This window comes from Nicotiana tabacum, chromosome 23, assembly GCF_000715075.1.
Source record: "Nicotiana tabacum cultivar K326 chromosome 23, ASM71507v2, whole genome shotgun sequence".
Taxonomy (NCBI): Eukaryota; Viridiplantae; Streptophyta; class Magnoliopsida; order Solanales; family Solanaceae; genus Nicotiana; species Nicotiana tabacum.
This window is the reverse complement of record NC_134102.1, coordinates 107,797,849-107,817,389: the sequence shown is the minus strand read 5'-3', so window position 1 is coordinate 107,817,389 and position 19,541 is coordinate 107,797,849. Positions and strand designations below refer to the sequence as shown.

Below are 19,541 nucleotides of genomic sequence, written 5' to 3'. Positions count from 1 at the left end.
CCCGAAAGTGCCAGAACAATATTAGAGTGCCGAAATGCCCGGACTCGCTCAAAACTCACCCCGAAATTAACTCATCCGGAACCTCTCGGACACAAACCATATATGAATTTCAATCATAAAATACGCTACGGACCTGCTCGCGCACTCAAAATACTGAAAAGAGGTCGCCTTGACCCGATATTGATCATGGACAAACTCTCAAATTTCTTAATTTTATAAATCTCTCAACCAATGATCCAAAAATACACCCAAGCCCCTCGGGACCTTCAACCAAATATACCAAACACGTTCCATAACATAACACGGACCTACTCGAGGCCTCGAATCATATCAAATAATGTAAAACCATGAATCACACCTCAATTCAAACCTAATGAACTCTGAACTTTTAAATTTTATATCTTGTGCCGAAATACATCAAATCAATTCGGAATGACTTTAAATTTTGCACACAAGTCATAAATGACATAACGAAGCTATTCAAACTTCCAGAATCGGATTCCGACTCCGATATCAAAAAGTCACCCCCGGTCAAACTTCCCAAAAATTCAACTTTCGGCATTTCAAGCCAAATTCTACTACGTACCTCCAAATAATTTTTCGGACACGCTCCTAAGTCCAAAATCATCATACGGAGCTATTGGAATTATCAAAACTCCATTCCGAGGTCGTTTACATATAAGTTGATATTCGATCACTATTTTAACTTAAGCTTTAAACCTTAGAACTAAGTGTTCTAATTCATTCCAAAACCTCACTGGACCCGAACCAATTACCTTGGCAATTCACACAACAACTGTAAAGTACAATTTGAGCAGTAAATAAAGAAATATGGTTGTAATACTAAAAACGACCGACCAGGTCGTTACATATATGTAACCCAACACAAAGGTATTTAATGTTCTCTTTTCTTCCAAACATATATGTCACATAGATCATTAGATAGTTCAATTACAACTTTTTAAGGAAATCTCTAGACAAGAAAAAGAGAGATACACAGATTAAAATAGTATCAAGAATGGGGAGAATCATTCTGAGGTTTTGTGAGAGAAAAAAGATTTTATACAATCAAATTAATTATAAGTTAATTACAGGTAAATTTATGATTAACATTAATTGATAAAATAGTAAAAAATCATTGTAGTATAAAAATATATAACTTAAATTAATAGTCTCAATGATAATTATCTGCATCAAATTCGCTTTGTATGGTAGAAATTAAAACATGATGGAACTTTTTAAACCAAACTAAGGCACGCAAAAAGAAAAAAATACAATAGCCATTTTCCTTTCTTTTTAAGTTCATTGTATGAATGATTTTTTATTTTTTAAGAAAGCAGCAATGTAGCTTCAACGATTTTTTTAATAAAAAAACATATATTTCAAACCAAAATTTTGTTTGATAAAAATTGAACTGTAAAAGACAATTTGGTTACAGCTTCTTTAACTCAATTGAGTCTCACCAACTTTAGATGTGCTGCAATATAGGATGAAAAATCTAGAGGAAAAAGGTAAATTCATCTTAACTTTCAGACGTAGATATTGACAGGTCAGCAAGAATCACAAGCAGATATCCACGTGGCATGATCAAGGGGCAGGTACACCAACCGTATATTTCTCTCTCTACACGGTAAGTAAGTATCATCTCCCTGTCCATACATACAGAATTCTCTCTCTCTCTCTCCCCCCCTCTCTCTCTCTCTTATCAGACAGTGACCTGGAATAGATTTGAATATCGCTGGCACATCAACTTTAAGAAATTGTAAAAACACCCCCAAAACCTCTCCCAAAGCTGCAAAAACCTCCCCCACTGCAATTTTTGATTTGAAAAAACAGAGAAGTAGAGAGAGAGAGTGTGTGTAGCCCCTCTTCACAGTTCAGACCTTTTCACTTCCAATTCACAAAAACAAAGACCCCTCCCCCCTCCCCACACCCCCCCCCAAAAAAATAATCACCAATTACAACAACAGCATTTTCTGTAAATCACCATTTTAAGGTTACAAGATCTTAGTTTGTGTTTGTGGGAGTTGTTTCTCTTTCCGCGGTCAGTTTCTTTTTCCAAGATTCTGTCAGATCCCTTGTAGATTCAATGGACTTATAATCATTTTACGGTGGTTTAGGTGAGTACATGTTATTCACAAGCATCTGCATTTGTCTTTGTAAAGTTTGCTATATGTGTTAAGACTGTAGTGTTATATCTTATGGGCATTAGTGTTCTGAAGCTGAAAATGCTGTTTTGGGGTTTTAGATTTTCAGTAAGTTTGAATCTTGGAATGTAAAAAAAGATCGGGTTTTTTGGTTCCTGGGTAGGAGATCTAGTAGAGCATATTCTATTCCACTTATTTTGTCGTCTTGTGGTACTGTGATTTGATGTTTTTTTGAGTTCTTTGGTTTAGGACTTGTGTGTTTTTTCATTTTACTTCTGTTGTGTGATGCTTTGCTTTTTAACATTGATTTTGTTCACTTTAGTAGAAAAGGCTTGGACTTGAGGAGGTTTAGTGAAGAGAAGTCTGGGTTCTTGATTTGTGTACTGTGGTCTGTTAGAAAACCAGAGTGGTTGTGTAATACTAGAGGTTTAGTATGTTTTATCCGGTAAAAGGGATTTTTTTTAGTTGAGTTTTTTGTGATCTTTAGCTATAATTTTTCTGATTTTTTGTGTTTAAATTTGCATTTTGTTTGATGGTTGTTTTCTCATGTAGTGCGTGGCATAATTTATATATCTGAGTGTTACCTACTACAATGAAGAAAATAGACTCTGTATTTTTTTAATTATACTTTAAAAATCCCCATTTCTCTAACATCATGAGATGTGTTGTGCTTGTGGTTTGGCTTCTAGAATTGTGGATTGCAAGTTTGCAACTTTGTAGAGCATGATGGAAATTGACAATAACATAGTTGTTTCCGAAAATGGGACGAGCTTTGAAAATGGAGTTCACGAATTTCCAGAAGCTGTTGCTGGCAAACTAGATGGCATTCCCAATGGGAGTTCCAGCTCCTCTATCGCAGAGGTTGTGCATGAATCAACCACAACTATAGAAAGCAATCCCAGTGCAAGTTCTGAGGTAAAGGAGTTCATTGCTGGTTTATTAACTTCAATTGGGTCTTTCTGACACCAAGATAATGTAATTCTTTTCTAGGGACATGAAACCAAAGAGTCTGGAGAGTTGAAGAACTCCAAACAGCCAAAAGCTCCGGGAAAGGCAAAGAACGGTAAGCCGTCAAGCCCCAAAAATGCTGCATCTATTCGGGTCAAGAAAAGCAAAGATGCATTGGCTGGTCCTGTTGTTTCAAACGGTTCCACAGCCTCGCAGCCACGCACTAAACAGACTTCTTCCCTTGGCACAAAGAGCAAATCATTTAACGACAGGAAAACTGCTGATACCAATTCAAAACCTATTGTTGCCCGTGTAAATGTTAGTCATGCTAAGGTAAAGGTCCATATCACCGTGCTTGTTTTAGACAAAAACAGCTCAGAGCACAATAGTCTGTTTACTTTGTCATCTTTATGTGCTTCTGTGTCGTTGCTCATTATTATTATGTCTTTCATCTAGCAGCAATCTAGCCAACCTGATGCAACATCACCTTCTCCAAATGCTGACGGCCTAAAGTATGTCCTGTTTTTTCTACTTGTTGTTTGACCATCTGTTGTGTTGATTATATCGTACTTCCTCTGTGGCATGTGAACTATAATTTCAATGCTACAGGGAGAAAACAAAACCAAAACCTTTAAAGAAAGTTGCCCCAACTCAAGCTGACGGAAGTGAAGAATCACCTTTGTATCCTATATAGGCTGATCTTTCTTTACTTTTTCCTCTGCTTTCTGCTTGCCTCTTTGCTAGAGCGATTGTGGTTTTTCTTGGATGCATTTGTTTGAAAGGAAGAAAATTTCCAGTTTATCCTTAAATCACTTTACAGGAGTCCTGCTGCAGATGCCAAGCTTCGCAAAGTAGGTGCTCTTCCAACCTACAATATGAGTTTCAAGTGCGATGAAAGGGCCGAGAAAAGGAAAGAGGTTAGCTTTCTCCTTGCATCAGCAGAAAACTTGATTTATTCGATTTTTTTCCACTGTAATCATTTCCTGGAAACTTGAGGGAATTTGTTTCTGTACATTTGGACAGTTTTACTCTAAGCTTGAGGAAAAAATCCACGCGAAGGAAGTCGAGAAGAATAATTTGCAGGCTCTTTCTAAGGCATGGTGACTGTTGTGCTTCTATCATTTTCATGATATATAACATGGGTGATGGTTCTAAGCGTTGCCTTTTAAGACATTCATCTTTTCTCTTTGTATTTGTCAACCAGGAAAGTCAGGAAGCTGAGATCAAAATGTTAAGAAAAAGCTTAAAGTTTAAAGCAACCCCAATGCCAAGTTTTTATCAGGAACCTCCTCCTCCCAAAGTGGAGTTGAAGAAGGTAATGCTGTGCTCTCTTATTTATGTCATGATACTCACCAACAATTCATGTTCTATAAGGAAATACCTTTTGTCAAAGAAAAAGAAAAAGAAACACCTGATAGGATTTCCATTCTTCACATTCCTTTTCTTCTTGATTATATAGTATGCTAAATAGTTTTTCTTTTATAACAACAGCATGCTAAATAGTTGCTTGTACTTTAGCTGGCTATAGTACTACTCTTGTTAAGTTCTGTATACTTGATGGATCTGGATTTCCTTATCTATCTGATAAAGTTTTTACTAACTTTATTTGTGTGACCTTGGTTGACTTTATACAGAAAATAGATGAGTCATGTTATATAACCTTACTTATATTGAAGAGTTAGGAGTCACATAATATGAAGCATTATTCAAGTCTGACATGACCATTATTGCTAGGCTAGCATGCTGATGTTAGTTGGATGCTCTGTTGATAAAGGGTACTCTAATTTTGCGTTCGCTTGCACATAGAATTGGTGATTCATACCGACATATTTATAACTTCGAAAACAGTACTGTTGGCATTTCATACCTATTTTGGTCCTTAGTCTTGCTAGTTGGATGTCTAAATAGTCGTGTGAAATGAAGTCAAACTGTGGTCTGATCTAGTTATTCTCCAAAATTGTAAACGTGACCAAAAGGGAGGAAAGGCTGTTTGGTAAAACTTATAACTGAAAGCTGAAATTTTCATCTTTGCACAGCTGGACAATTTACGTCACCTACTTCGATCTTTGCACAGTTATCCAATTGTTTTATCAACTACTTTATTGCTTACTTGTTAAAAAAATTGTCTCTGACGTGTACTTTGGAGCATATTTAGTTGCTTCTAGACTTCTAGTATATTGAGCTGCCTTCCTAAATGGTTATCCAATGTGCATAATTTCTAATATGTAACTTTTTCAGTTATAAGTGCTGAATACGTTTATCAAACAACCATTAGTGCTAAATAAATGAGCACGTGGGGAGGGAAGGGATTATAATACTACTAGACTCCCTTGATATTGTCAATGAGCTTCAACTAGTGGAATATCAACCTGCAACTCACTACATTAACATGGCGCTCTTTTAAAAATAATTGCCTCTGTTTAGATCATTAAAATAATGTCTGCAAACCATTTAATTAATTCATAATACTAGTATTGAGGAAAGAAATTAATGGCTGATGTATGCTTCAGTTATGTTTTCATGTCTGAAAGAAAAGGAAATTATTTTTCTTTGAAATCTTATTTTTTTGCTGAAGAAAGTGTAACGAATTTAATTCCTAGAGATTTTTATTTTATTTTATTTAGTTTATGGGTCAGCTTGTTTGTGTCTCGACTATTCCACCACGTATATGCTACCTCACCAGCATAGGTGCCAGGTAACTCTGCCAACAAGGCATATATATAGATGGAGAGAAATCACCTAGTATTTTTTTTTTTGCCTCCACTGGGATTTGAACTTGATAACTCATGATTCTCCTCCCACTTTATTGACCACTAGGCTATACTTTTGGGTGTAGAAATCTCCTTTTTTTTTAATCAATAACTCTTGGCATTGTTTTCTGTATTCAGCCTAGTTGTTTTGGCAAAATACCATCTGCATGTGTAAGCTCAATCCCTTCATTGAGGTGTCCTTTTCCTTTTGCAATATGATTTATTGAGATACTAAACATTTGAAGTGGACGTGATTGTTCTTGAGGTGGTTGGTCAAAAGAAAATGATAATTATATAGCGTGTAATAAGTATCATGAGGTAGATTGCTTTGTCTTAAAATTGAAGTATCATGAGATTTCTATAGTTGTTAGAGTAGACGTTTGTGACAGAAAGTTGATTCATGCGTCTCATTGGGATAATATAATGGTTGCTCAATGGAGGTCACTTGTTCACTTAGGCTACTATAGATTTGTTTTTTCACTTGGATCTAAACTTTAATACCAGAAATACATCAACATTGATTATCATAAATTCGCATAAAAATTAAATTTGCTATAGTCAAATCATCTCCCTCAAGTATCAGAGACAGCTAGAGTGGGTTGAATATATGGTTATGTATTTAATTTCTATTTACATATTTAATTTTTTAAATTTTCTATCCATCTGAGAATTGCTATATAGTAGCTTCTTACTGGCAACATTGGTGTCTCTTCTTGTTTCTGAATTTCACAATACTATACACTACTAACTAGGTCTAACTTCTATCTTTGTGAAATCTAAACCTTTATCACACTCAAGTGTGATCTCATCCTGTGATAATAATTGATCTTTTGCTTCTATCAAATTTGGTTTTAAACAGTGGTTTGTCAAAATGTCAGCTTAACATAAAAATATATAAACTTCCCCTCCCCCTGGCCACAAAGAATCAACTTTATCCGAGGTCAGTAGGATCCAAATGGGTTGAGGTGTGAATTATCAACTAGGCAAGCATCCCATCAATGAATAGCTGCTTTTATAGTTGGTATCATGTGAAGATCTAGAGCATCCACAAGTTTTGTAATTATATTTTGTGGTGCTAGCTCAGGTTCTGCTTGTTCCCCTGTGAGTTACATCTATATACTATGATGTAAGAAGCATACAGCATAATCACAGTTACTATAGACCATAAATGTTCTTTGTAAAATTTCTTGTCTAGTCGCTGTCCATCTGTAGGTCAAGGGTTGCTCATTGAGTACTTGATTAGAAGCCTGAAGAACTATCAAAGCACCACGGTTTTAGGAGTATTAGAAGTTTCAGAGCCAGTGGTTTTGCTCAAAGATCCCAAATAATGAGATAAATTATGCAAGACCATAGAAGTTATCCTTGCTATATGAACTATTCATATGCTGATGTACCCGTGTTGAATGTTATGACATTTATGTGGGTACTTTTGCAGATCCTTCAAGTACCCTAAAAACTTGCTAAAACTTGAACATACCCGTACCAAATTCTTAGCCATAAAAAGAAACAGCATCATAACTATTTATCTGCAAATATATGAAAATGTGGCATGCATAAGTTGGTTAAGTTTGATCAGTTTAATGCTGTAAAAAGCTTAATTCTGGTTGCTCTTGCTGTCAAATATGCTTGTGTACAACACCTTGATATTGGCCGTCCTTTTCGGTTTGGGTTTAGCTTCTTGGGTACTTCATCATGGTCTGGTTGCTCTTTATTGCCTGAAAAACTAACACTTACTGTGCTCATGTCAAACTCTTACCTATTGCTATGTAAATTTAGTAGAAGATGATCCTAAAGGTCTTCTAGCTAGGTTTGTTTATGTAAAGCTGAATTCACTTTTAAGTTATTTATGCTTCTATCTGTTCTACTTTTAACGTAGACAAGACATTTGATTTTCCGGTTATGCCTTCTATACTTTATGATATAGATACCCACGACAAGAGCTAAATCCCCCAAGCTTGGCCGGAAAAAGAGCTCCCCCACCAGAGAGGTGAACGACACTGCTATACACACAAGTAGATTGAGCTTGGATGAAAATGCAACTCAAAATCCCTCCAAAGTACATTCTCCTGACATTGTTAAGAAGCCCACAAGGAAGTCTCTACCGAAGCTGCCATCTCAAAAAGTCAACTTATCAATTAATACAAAAAAGCCCTCCATCAAAACTAGCATATCCAAGGAAACAAATGAAGCTGCAGCCAACGACATGAGTGAAGTTGCTTCTCAACCGAACAACGTACTTGAGCATACAAATGAAATTGAAGCTACATCGGCTGTGGAAACAAGCCAGAGTAAGACTGTTGTTGAAGCTCAAGCTGAGACTGATGTGGTGCAGCAACTCATTGCAGTGGAGTAGTAAAAGCAAGCACTGAAGCTGTAACACATATACATGAAGCACCTTTCAGTTCCTCTTTGCCTAAAATATTGAAAAGGTACGAATAAGACTTGGTTCGTTTGACAAAGGAAGGAATGGAAGATTTTATACCAAGCAATGATGTTTTGTTCATAGCGGCAAGGTTGGTTTGTCTTGTGTCGTTTTTTTTCTTTCAAGATTTGCTGGTTTGGTCATTTAGAAAACAGGTAGCTTGCAGCATTTTAAGGTTGCTCTTTGCACCTTTTCTTTGGGTTAATGATGAGTTAGATGGCTTCCTGTCACCTGATGTTGGGTAATCGATTTTTTTTGGAGAATTGTCTTAAAGCAAGTTCAAGTCTTGAACTAGTTGAAAATTTGGCACTCATTGGGCTTGTACTGGCTGTTTGAACTGTTCTCTTTGGACATCATGGTTTTTGTTTGTTAATTGATATGTATTTATAAATTTGCATATACTTTTTACGTGATTCTCTTTGCCATGCACTTTGTTTTTTCAGTTCATTTGCTAGAAACCATATTTCTTACAACTACATGTACTATAAAGATTACTCATAATGGCATTCTGATGTTAATTAGTTGGTACAATTTTCTCTAAGTTTTGTGAAATTAGGAGTCAAAAATCATGTTCCTCTCACCCCCCTAAAAAAGTATGATGACATCTACCAATGCAAGTGGATACCATGTTAGTACGTTTACTTTAGGTTTAGTACTTATTTAGAACAAAGATAGACTTAAATGGAGCAACATGAACAATGTAGATTCATAGAATTGATCTAAACTTGCTTGTAATTAAGGTGTATCTTTTTTTTGGGGGGTCACTTATGTGAGCAATCAGATGAATAAGAAGTATGAAAGTCAATCTTGTGCAAGCCAAGGGCAAATTTATAGCCACCAACATGTGGATCTACCAACCCTCTTGGTTTAAACCATTTTCAGATCTGTGGATATGTCTTGATTCAATGTTGGTTGGCAAATTTCAAAACTATGGGCTGTTCTCAAAGTAATAATATCTCAACCCAAGAAGTCCTTTTCTTTAATTGTTTTTCAATACATAGTAATCAAATGGCTTTATCACTTCATTAGTGGTAACCTTTTCAATGGAGACCACAATTGTGGATCTCCAATCAGCTGTTGAACAAATGATCTAAGCCAACGGAGACTAGGTAAACTGTCCCCTTTAAAACTAATAATTAAGTTGATTTATCAAAATCTTATCTTTTAGAGGGATTGGTTTATATAATGATGGGACCTTAATAAAAATTGCAAGTTGTAATATTTTCTTTTGGAGATATTACCAGCCTGCTGAAAGAATCAAAATCTGAATTGAAGTTGTACTGCAATCAACAATCACATTGGAGCAGAAGTAATATTATCAAATATTTTGATTGAGTTAAGTATTGAGAAAATTGATTGCTTATATTCAAAGGAGGATGAAATGTCAATGAGGTGGGTAAAAATTACGGGAGATCAGAGATCAAATTCTAGTAGACAAGAAAGTAAAAAGCGCAGCCCGGGCGTACCCAAGGGGTGTGATGTAGGCTGCTTCAACGGCTCGAACCCGTGGCCTATAGGTCATACGGAGATAACTTTACCATTGCTCCAAGCTCCCCTTCGGTAGAGACAAGAAAGTATTAGGTGATTTCTTTCTTTTTGCCTAAACCTTGGTGATCAGAATTATTTGGTATTTATATTGGTTGAATATATTAGATATTTGATGAAATAATCGAGGTGTGTGCAAGTTTTTTTCCTTTAATAGAGGATGAAATAGAAAGAAAAGTATACGAGCAATTCACATGGGAGGTAAGGTATGAAAAAGACAAGGTCAAGTCAGGAATCCGAAACAGTGAACAACTCAGTAAGACATAACCAAGCATGCAAGACAAGAATAGTAAACACACACACACACACACAAAAAAAAAAAAAAAAAAGAGAGAAGTGATTGTCACAAAATATGTCTTTGCTAGATATTTTTGACAAAGTGAAGAAATAGTGAGAGGGAAAACTTATCATACCCTTTTTCATTTTAGTTAGAAATTTTTTTTTTTATTATTTTTTTTGGTTGAAAGATATTATGGCAATTTTATACATTATTCAATCATTCTTGATTTTCTACAAAAAAGTTGTAAAATTTTTGACTACTTTACACACAATGTAATGATACCTTTATATCTAGTAATAAAAGAAATAAAATCCAGAAGATTATACAGATAATCAACTACTAAATGAGAAAATTTTACATAGAGTAAGAAATTTAGAAAAGAGTAAGAAGATAAGTCACCAAAAATGTAAGTGAAGTCAACATTGGCAAATGTTAAATTTGGAGATATCAAGTTTGTAATTGTTTTTTAATTATCGATACCTCCTACCAAGCATAGATATCTAATGATTCTACCTTCAAGGCTTAGAGATATAAAACTGAAATCACCTAGTGTATTTTCTCTGCTTAGATTTGAATCCTTGTCTGGCATTATTTTTAACTACTCCATTGACTGTTAGGACACACGAAATATTCTCCCATCTGCCTAATAAGAAAGAAATACACTCTCTACAGCATAATTATCCAAGGGTCAAAGTAATAGGTTAAGACTCATCTTGCCTAGAATAAGCTACATGTTAATCTTAAGTCTTAACCAGATTCAAACCAAAAGTGTATTGAACTTAAACAACAAACTGGAAGGTTATAACATAAGAGTAACAGGTGAGAGGGAGATTTTCTATTCAACATTGCATCTTTTATGTTGTTTATATGTACAAGAAAGTTACAATGTTAGAGACAACAAAGAGAATAACTATGAACTAACAAAGAAACAGATCAAGAAGCAGGGATAGGAGGTGAGGGGAAACTATCTAATCCTTTAAATAAATTGACTGATGATTTATTCATAGTAGTAGCCTTATTTAACATTTGCTCATCCTCCTCATCAACATCAACTTCTTCTTCACCATCATCCCCAGCGTTCCAAAGAAACCGAGCACATGAAGCAAGAACATAACTGAAAAAGAATAAAATTTCAGCATTGGTTTAATATATCAACAACAACAAACCAGTGCAATCCCACAAAGTGGGGTCTGAGAATGGTAGTGTGTACGCAGACCTTATTGTGAAGTAGAGAGGCCAATTGTTAATATATCCAAAGGCAAAAATCAAGTCTTTGCTAACATGGCACATGGAATTCAGAATCAATTTTTCACCCAAATTAACAGAGTTTCTGCAGTAAGCAGCAATCAAGTGTTCATAAGAAACCAGACACTTATTAACATAGGAAGAGCAAATTCAAGTGTAGCTATTGATGATATAATCATTGCAGAAGTAAAATTCCTTTCATCTTTTAACACTTTTTAATCAAACAAAAAGGGATCAAATACTTCAACAAGGCGGAAGAGACCATTTCACTGACTCACTTAAGGAACTCTTAACAAAAAGAGATTTCCTTTTGTAATCTAAAAGCTATAATGAAATGCATAATTTCATTTCAAGAAAAAGGTGAAATCTTCATATAGATAAAAATTATCTTCCAAGAATTAACAACCTATGTTGCTTGGACTCTCCAAAAATGTTGTTAGGTGCGTGTCGGATCCTCCAAAAGTAGTGCATTCTAGGAGGATCTGACATGGGTGCGGCAATATTTTGGAGAGTCCGCACAACATAGGTAACAACAGCAAACTGAAACACTATCCAGCAACATCTAAAATGATATTAACAACTATATTTGATTGAAAAACATGGATTAAAAGATTACCAATCATCAGGAGAAGCCTTCAGAGCTTGATTATAGTAGCATTCAGCCCTATCAGCATCTTTATGAGCATCCCATACCAAATCCCCATATAGTGAAAATATATCCCCTTCATTTGCATTTGCCAATATTGCTCTTCCACAATACTCTTCTGCTCTTACAACATCTCCTTTCACCTTTACACACAATATTATTCAAAATTATATACTCTAATTTCATGTGCATCAATAAAATGAAAGCCTTTTTATTTTCATCTGAAATAAAAGTTTGTTACCTCTTTCAAGAACTTGGCATAGTTTCCTAGAAAAAGAGGATTATTAGGATCACACTTAATCATCTCCTGATAATACTCCTCAATACTATCATGATCAGAATCTGGGCACTCATCACTTCCATCTCCACCGCCGCCGCCAGAAATCCGGCCACCGTCACCGCCACTGCCACCACCATTTTCTAAAACAGCAAATTCTTGATCCAACTCTTCCATTTTAGACACCAATGACATATTACTAATACCAAAACTCAAACTGGTAACATTTTCTTGATTTTCCGAGCAGTTTGAAGCAAACTGAGGATACCCTTTTGGAGAAGGCCTAACCTTGGCCTTGTACAATTCTTTAAAATTGTGGTCTGATGCAGTTTTTGAGATGTTCTTGGTGATGGGATCAAGATTTGAGGAGATAGAGATTGAAGCACTTATGGTTCTGATAATTTGTTCTGGAGATGGATCTATAACCCATGATTTCAAGATTGGTGCAGAGGCATTTCTCAGAAGCATTTTTTTTCCCTTTCTAAATACAGAACTTTTGAGAGTACAGGTTTGGAGAGACAATTTGTTTGTCTTTGTACAACACTAAGAAAGGAGACAAAGAAACACCATATTGTATAAGCGTGGGATTGAAAAAAAAAATACTAGTGGGGAGCAGAAAGAAAGTGTGGGAGGTGCGGGGGCGAGATGAAAATAAGAAAAAATTATTGAGGGTTTTAGAGTAATTATATTTTGGGGGAAATGGATTTCTCATTTTGTATTTTCCTTAGGTGTTAAAAAGCATAGACAAATAATAAATGATGATTAGGAATTTAAGAGGAGTGTTTGTGCATTTCTTGATTTATTCAAATTTATTTTTAGTTAGCGTTTGGATATAGATTTGGTTGAAATTTGAAAAAAATAAATTTTTGAAAATGGTCTGAAAATGATTTTTGAAAGTTGAAATTGTGTTTGGACATGTATTTTATTTGAAATTTTATTGAAGTTTTGTTAGTAGAAAACTTCAAAAACTACTCTAGAGTTGTTTTGGAACTTGAAAATTTTATTTTCAAAATTTGCCAAAAATGGTTAAAATTTATAAACAACCAGATATTTGAAAACAAAATTTGAAAAATAACTCCCAAATTTTATGGCCAAATGAACGGAAAATGGTCAAAATTGTCCTCGAACTATCGAAAATAGCTCAAATATACCCCTGTTTGATTTTGGTACCAAATTTGTCCACGCTGTCTAAAAATTGGACCATTATTGCCCTAAAAACTAACGACTGCCACATCAGCTTTTGGACATACTTAAATATTACGGAAAAAAGGTCAAAATTGTCCTCAAATTATCGAAAATAGCTCAATTATATCCTCCGTTTTGTGTTTGGTACCAAATATGTCATTGACGTCTAAAAATTGGACCATTACTGCCCTAAAAACTAACGGTCGTCACATAAGCTCATGTGAACAACAAAGGTCTATCTCCAACAGACGGTCCTCCATCTTGACAAAAGCCCCCACTGATAAAATTTCTTTCTCCATTTTCTGCGAGGGGTTGCTGCATTTCTCATGAAGGCGCAGTGAAGCACTTCAGGTGGTCTGCTAGCTAGGCCAGTGAGAAAGGGAAGGATTAGGTGGTGTCTAAAAAATGTATCTTTTTATGAGGTTTTAGGTCTAGGTCTTATTTGCGGTCGGTCTTCTTTTCTTTTCTGTTGATGAAGGCTGGAAGTGGAAGGGTATAGTATTTTAGAGGATGGTTTCATTCTAATAGTTTTCGAGTTTTTTGTGAGAGTTGTTTTTAAAAGGATATATCTCTACAACTAATTTGTGACCTTTTTGAGATATGAGCTTGGATAGCTAGCCATAAGAGTACTGCAATATACATCTTTTGTTGTTCTCCATCATTTTTGTGATAAGATTTATGATTTTAAGTGATAAAAGTTGGTATTTTATTTCTTGTATAGTATATTGATTTTTTTTTTTTTTTTTATAGATTTGTGAATCTTAATAATAGCCCAACTAAATTTCTCATAATAAGATTGGTGTAGCTTTAATTATTTGGAAGGAGTAACACCTCGATGAATCAACGAATGAAAATGGAGAAAGAAATTTTATCCGTGGGGGCTTTTGTCAAGATGGAGGACCGTCTGTTGGAGATAGACTTTTGTTGTTCATATGAGCTTATGTGACGGCCGTTAGTTTTTAGGGTAGTAATGGTCCAATTTTTAGACGTCAAGGACATATTTGGTACCAAACATAAAACGGAGGATATAATTGAGTTATTTTTGATAGTTTGAGGGCAATTTTGACCCTTTTCCCATAATATTTAAGTATGTCCAAAAGCTGATGTGGCAGCCGGTAGTTTTTAGGGTAATAATGGTCCAATTTTTAGACGGCGAGGACAAATTTGGTACCAAAAACAAACGGATGGTGTATTTTAATTATTTTCGATAGTTCGAAGATAATTTTGACCCTTTTCCGTGAAATGAAAGCTAATAGTATCTGCAAAGTTGGGAAAATCCAAAAGTTTTGTCTATAAAAGGGCATTCTGATTTTTGACAAGACAATAAAAAATATCTTTCCTGTTTCTTTTTTCTAAAGGGCATTTCCTGTTTCCTGTTAATGGGTTGGAAGGTAAATTAGAAACCTTTTAAGTGAAATCAGTATAATTATTAAGGGTCCTATTTTCTCCAGTTCTCTCAAGTTAAGCATTATTAAAGCCTTAGGGTCGTTTGGTAGGGTGTATAAGAATAGTGCAGAATACAGTATATTAGTAATACAGGGATTAGTAATGCATGGGTTAGTAATGCAAGCATTAGTTATGCAGATATTATTTCTTATAAACTGTTTGGTGTGGTGTATTAAAAATTATAATGCATTGCATAATTTTTAAGAAAAATAGTTGTTTACAAAAATGCCTTCCATATTCTCTAGCTTTAAGGGATTTTAAGGATAATTTTGTGTTTAACCATACTAATGCATGCATTAATAGTCTTGGTATTACTAATGTCATGGTTTTCTATGCATTACTTATACATAGGCTAATACCAAGTATGATGTATAACTAATGCAAGTATTAGTTATACATAGGTTGAAAAAATATACGAAACAAGGTATTAGTAATGCACAAAGCTAATGCTTGCATTATTTTTTCTAATACCTCCTACCAAATGACCCCTTAATGTAAATCCGTTTAGCCTAGAAAAGCTCCTTAATAAGTATTTAATGCCTAAGAGCCCGTTTGAATTAGCTGATTGTAAACAATTGAAAAGTTTGAAGTGCTTAAAAGTATTTTTAAGTGCTGAAACTGATTTTCTAAACAAGCATTTACGTGTTTGGATAGACGTGCTGAAACTGATAATAAACAGTTGTTGTGTTTGGTAGAAAAAAGCTGATAAGTAACTCTTTTATTAAAATGACTAAAATATCCTAAAAAACTTTACAAAAGATTATAAATTAAAAATTTTTTTTGTAAAGAAAATGACGAACAAAGATGGAATGAAAAGAAAGTTAGAAAATTTATTTTGGGAAAAATATTTTGTGAATTAGAAAATATTATTAAGGATAAATTAGTAAAAGCCTTGGTCAAACTAAAAGTGCTTATAAGCTAAAAAATCATAAGTTGGGGGTGACCGACTTATGACTTATGACTGATTTTAGCTTATAAGCACTTTGGATATTTACCAAATGCGTAGATAAACCAAAAAGTACGTATAAGCCAGTTTGACTAGCTCATAATCTTAGCCAAACACCCTCTAAGTTCGGAGTCCCATTTTGTTAAGTTACTAGTTTCTCTAATTAAATAATTCACTGTTTCTTCAATATACTTTTCTCTAAAATTTTCTCCTTAATAGTGACAATGTTTTCCTCATTGTCTCTGTACATATGAACTGTTGGGTTTTTTATTAGATAAAAAAGTGTGAATGGGAAATGGAGGGAAAAGATTAGGAGGGAAACAAAAAGTTTGAAATAGTTTCCTTTACTAATGCACTTTATCTCTCGTCGGAAAAAGGAAAGAAAATCTTTGTGCTTATATAGAGAAGCACATTTTCTAGCTTTTAAAGAGTTAAGAAGAACTGGTGCCTCGCGCCGTCGCCGTTATCGTTCGGCTCGGATTCGGACATTACAAAAACACGGGTGAATTGCGGAGGTTAAAATTTCAATTTGCTAACCTCTGCTATTTGCTGTCACGACGGTTGGGCAGACCCCGTAGTAAGCATCACCACTATTATTTGCGGCAGATAAATACAGGGGTTTCCAGAACCGTCGTGCCAGCAAATTATGCAAATTGCAGTTTGAACCTCCGCAATCTGATGCACGAAAATAGTTTTTTATTTTTTAAATTTAACTTTTTTTTTGATTGTAGAGGTTGTAAACCCCCGCAATTTCTTATGTGTACACTATCAAATATTTGTTCCTATTTCTTTTTGGGGTTTTTAACCCCATCTATTTTTAAATATATTATAGAATTGATATTTTATCATCAATATGCCATATATTTTTCCTATAAATTAAAATATTAATGCTTAAACCAAAACAATAAAATTAAGAAACATCAAACATTTCATTAATCATGAAAAATACTATGACAGAGTAGTATCATATGTCATCAAGCTAAATTAAAATATAGTTAATCATCCATATCAGTCAGCTATTACATTGTCCTAATACATCCACTTCAATTAAAATGAATCTCAATGGTTATCACTAGATTATTAGCGCTATAAGATCTTGCATCCGTGGGTGAAACGGGTCCACTAGTTGTATCATTTGGTTGCAGCAAAAAGTAAAAAAAAATATAACTATTAAGAGGAGTATCAGGAAACAAGTCATTGAGATGAAATATATGTTGTCTACTTAAACCAACAAAAAACGATGAAGATAAAAAAAGTTAAAATTATCTTGGTTTTTAAATAGGTAAAATGTACAAAAGGGTAACTGTATTAAAGCATAAAAATGGAGTGAATTTTTTTTGTTAAAACTAAATAACATATCATACCTTGATCTCCATAGACAGAACTAACTAACTGCAGGAAGGAAAAAATGCTGGACATGAATGTGATCAAGTGGCTGCAAATTCCAGTAGCAATGATGATTCTGCTGGGAGTGTTAATGGATCTATAGCTAAATTGAATGCACAAAATTTGGGTAGTAATGAGGAAAAAAATATGGAGGAATATTGGATTACAATTGCTGGTAAAAATACAGCTGCAAAACAAAGTGCTGCTGGTCGCGATCATGGTGATCAAACTGATGGTAGTGCAAAACATTTGTGTAGCCTGAACTCTTATGAGGTTTTGATGGATAATGATCTAGTTGAGGGTATGGATATGCAGATTATGAAGATTGAGGGAGGATCACTCAAGCCTACCATTGTTAACCTCACGACAGTATAAGCTAAAATACTGGAGAATTTGAATCCTCTCAATGCACTCACTAATAAGGTGGAGACTACTGCTGGAGTTGCTAAGCATCCTGCTGCATTAGTTGATCTAGTTGAAAAATCAACAACTATTGTAGCTACTGCTGTGCAAGATGTAGGTGGGGAAATAAGAGCTGGACAAGTGCTATCTCGAGGAAAATCTGGTGCAATTACAACTGAAGCAACTGATGTGTTAAAAACAACTGGACATGAAAGTGTTCAAATTGCTGCAAATTCCAGTAACAGTTCTGCTGGGAATTTTGATGCATCAGTATCTAGATTGAATGCCTATAAATTAGGCAACAATGAGGAGAAGAATATGGAGGAAGGATGGACCACAGTAGCGTGCAAAAAGACTGTTGCAACAGAACTATTATTTACCATACGTGCATGCATAAAAATGCATATAAATTTTCGAAATTATTCACAACTATTAAAAAAATACTTCAATTAACAATGAAGAAAGGAATAATCTGGTACAAATGTATGAAATTAGGGTGCAAATGTAGGAAAAATCTGGTACAAAATCAAAGTGCGCCAGATGCTAGAATACTTCAATTAGCAAAGCATCTAACACAAGAAGTAGTAATTGGGGAAATGTATGAAAATATTCATTATACTAATAGGGCAATTTTTTTTCTTTTGTTGATATATAAGAATTGCCCTTCAACTTCACGATTAAACTATTCACAACAACAAAATTGCTAGGTTTCATCAAATGGGTAAAATGGTAAGCGAGAGGATTTGGGGTTATTACATAACTTGTTCCTTATAGGATATAAAATCCCAATACAATTGTATCAAGTGACGACTAAAATTAGCCAAAGAAATGGGACATGAAGAATTAGAAGTGAAAACGGATTGCCTACTTGCTGTCAAACTTTGATGGGTAACTACTTACTTGAAGCCAACAAAGAGAATATCACACACATCAAATGCTGAATCCAAAAGAATCTAACATAAATTAACAATGAATCCAAAGCTAAAATACTCGTAGAGAGCGAATTTCAATTCAAAGAGCTTCAATCAAGAGTTCCTGCGGAGAGAGAGAAATTGAGAATGAAGTATCACTGAAAGACGGAAGTTTCTAGAGTGAAAAGATTTGGGGGGGAGCGGGGGAGGAAGGGAGGGTGAAACCCCCGTAAATTGTATAATTTTGTGGGGGCTAATATATTGCCCCAAAATTATGCAAATTACGGAGGTTACTTATACCCTCCGCAAATAAACTTTCGCAATTTACCCGTTTTTTTGAAGTGGCATTCGGATTCGGATTCGGATTCAGATTCAGATTCGGTCAATTGATATGATTGATTGATAATTTTTTGGACCAAATTTATTTTTCGTTTTTCGTTATTTATTTTTTTTCCCCTGATATTTTCGTGCGAATTTTAATTCATTTTTGAATTCGCAATCAAACTTAGGTACTTTCACACTTATTCAACCCAGACTGTTTGGCTATAAATTCAAAGATTTGGTCTCACTTTCTGACCACCGAAAATTTGCATACTCCTCCCCTCTCTTCTGCATTTCTGCATTTGTTTTCTAAAAGCAAAAACGTAAGCATCAATGTGGTTTACTGCCGTTTGTTGAGTTCGACAAAGTTCTGTAATTTTCATTACCGGTATTACAAAATAGTTGTTCTGTTCTATCCATGGAGGAATTAATCCAACAACCTTGGGCAATAGTGAGAGGATTAAATTCCTTAACGAAACACAGTTTTCCTTAAGGGACAACTACTTCCTTTGGACCAGACTTTCTCACATTTTTGTTAGAAAATGAGCCTCAAACGTTTAAAGAAGTAATGTCTTCCTCGGAAGCACAATATTGGAAAGAGGCAGTCAATAGTGAGATAAAATTCATATTAAATAATCATACTTGGGAATTGGTTGATCTTCCTCCAGGAAATAAACCTTTGGG

At 34.7% G+C, this 19,541-nt stretch overlaps 2 protein-coding genes across 9 annotated transcripts; one reads left to right on the top strand and one right to left on the bottom strand.

The window, feature by feature from the left end:
- Positions 1-1,734: 1,734 nt before the first annotated feature.
- On the top strand, positions 1,735-8,680 carry LOC107779975 (protein WVD2-like 5). Of its 8 annotated transcripts, none has more exons than XM_016600479.2 (9): positions 1,735-2,120; positions 2,837-3,062; positions 3,138-3,428; positions 3,555-3,607; positions 3,705-3,776; positions 3,916-4,012; positions 4,119-4,190; positions 4,300-4,410; positions 7,770-8,680. In XM_016600479.2, the coding sequence occupies exons 2-9, from the start codon at positions 2,871-2,873 to the stop codon at positions 8,196-8,198; spliced, it is 1,317 nt and encodes a 438-aa protein (XP_016455965.1). In that variant the 5' UTR covers positions 1,735-2,120; positions 2,837-2,870; the 3' UTR covers positions 8,199-8,680. The 8 variants fall into 8 exon arrangements, with proteins under 8 accessions (XP_016455965.1, XP_075103088.1, XP_075103089.1 ...); XM_075246987.1 differs by having other exon boundaries at positions 3,552-3,607; XM_075246988.1 differs by having other exon boundaries at positions 3,552-3,607; positions 4,119-4,195; positions 4,305-4,410.
- A 2,219-nt stretch (positions 8,681-10,899) lies between these two features.
- On the bottom strand, positions 10,900-12,887 carry LOC107779976 (uncharacterized). The gene is made up of 3 exons (XM_016600481.2): positions 12,225-12,887; positions 11,954-12,126; positions 10,900-11,206 (listed from the first exon to the last, which is right to left on the bottom strand). The coding sequence occupies exons 1-3, from the start codon at positions 12,726-12,728 to the stop codon at positions 11,026-11,028; spliced, it is 858 nt and encodes a 285-aa protein (XP_016455967.1). The 5' UTR covers positions 12,729-12,887; the 3' UTR covers positions 10,900-11,025.
- Positions 12,888-19,541: the final 6,654 nt, after the last annotated feature.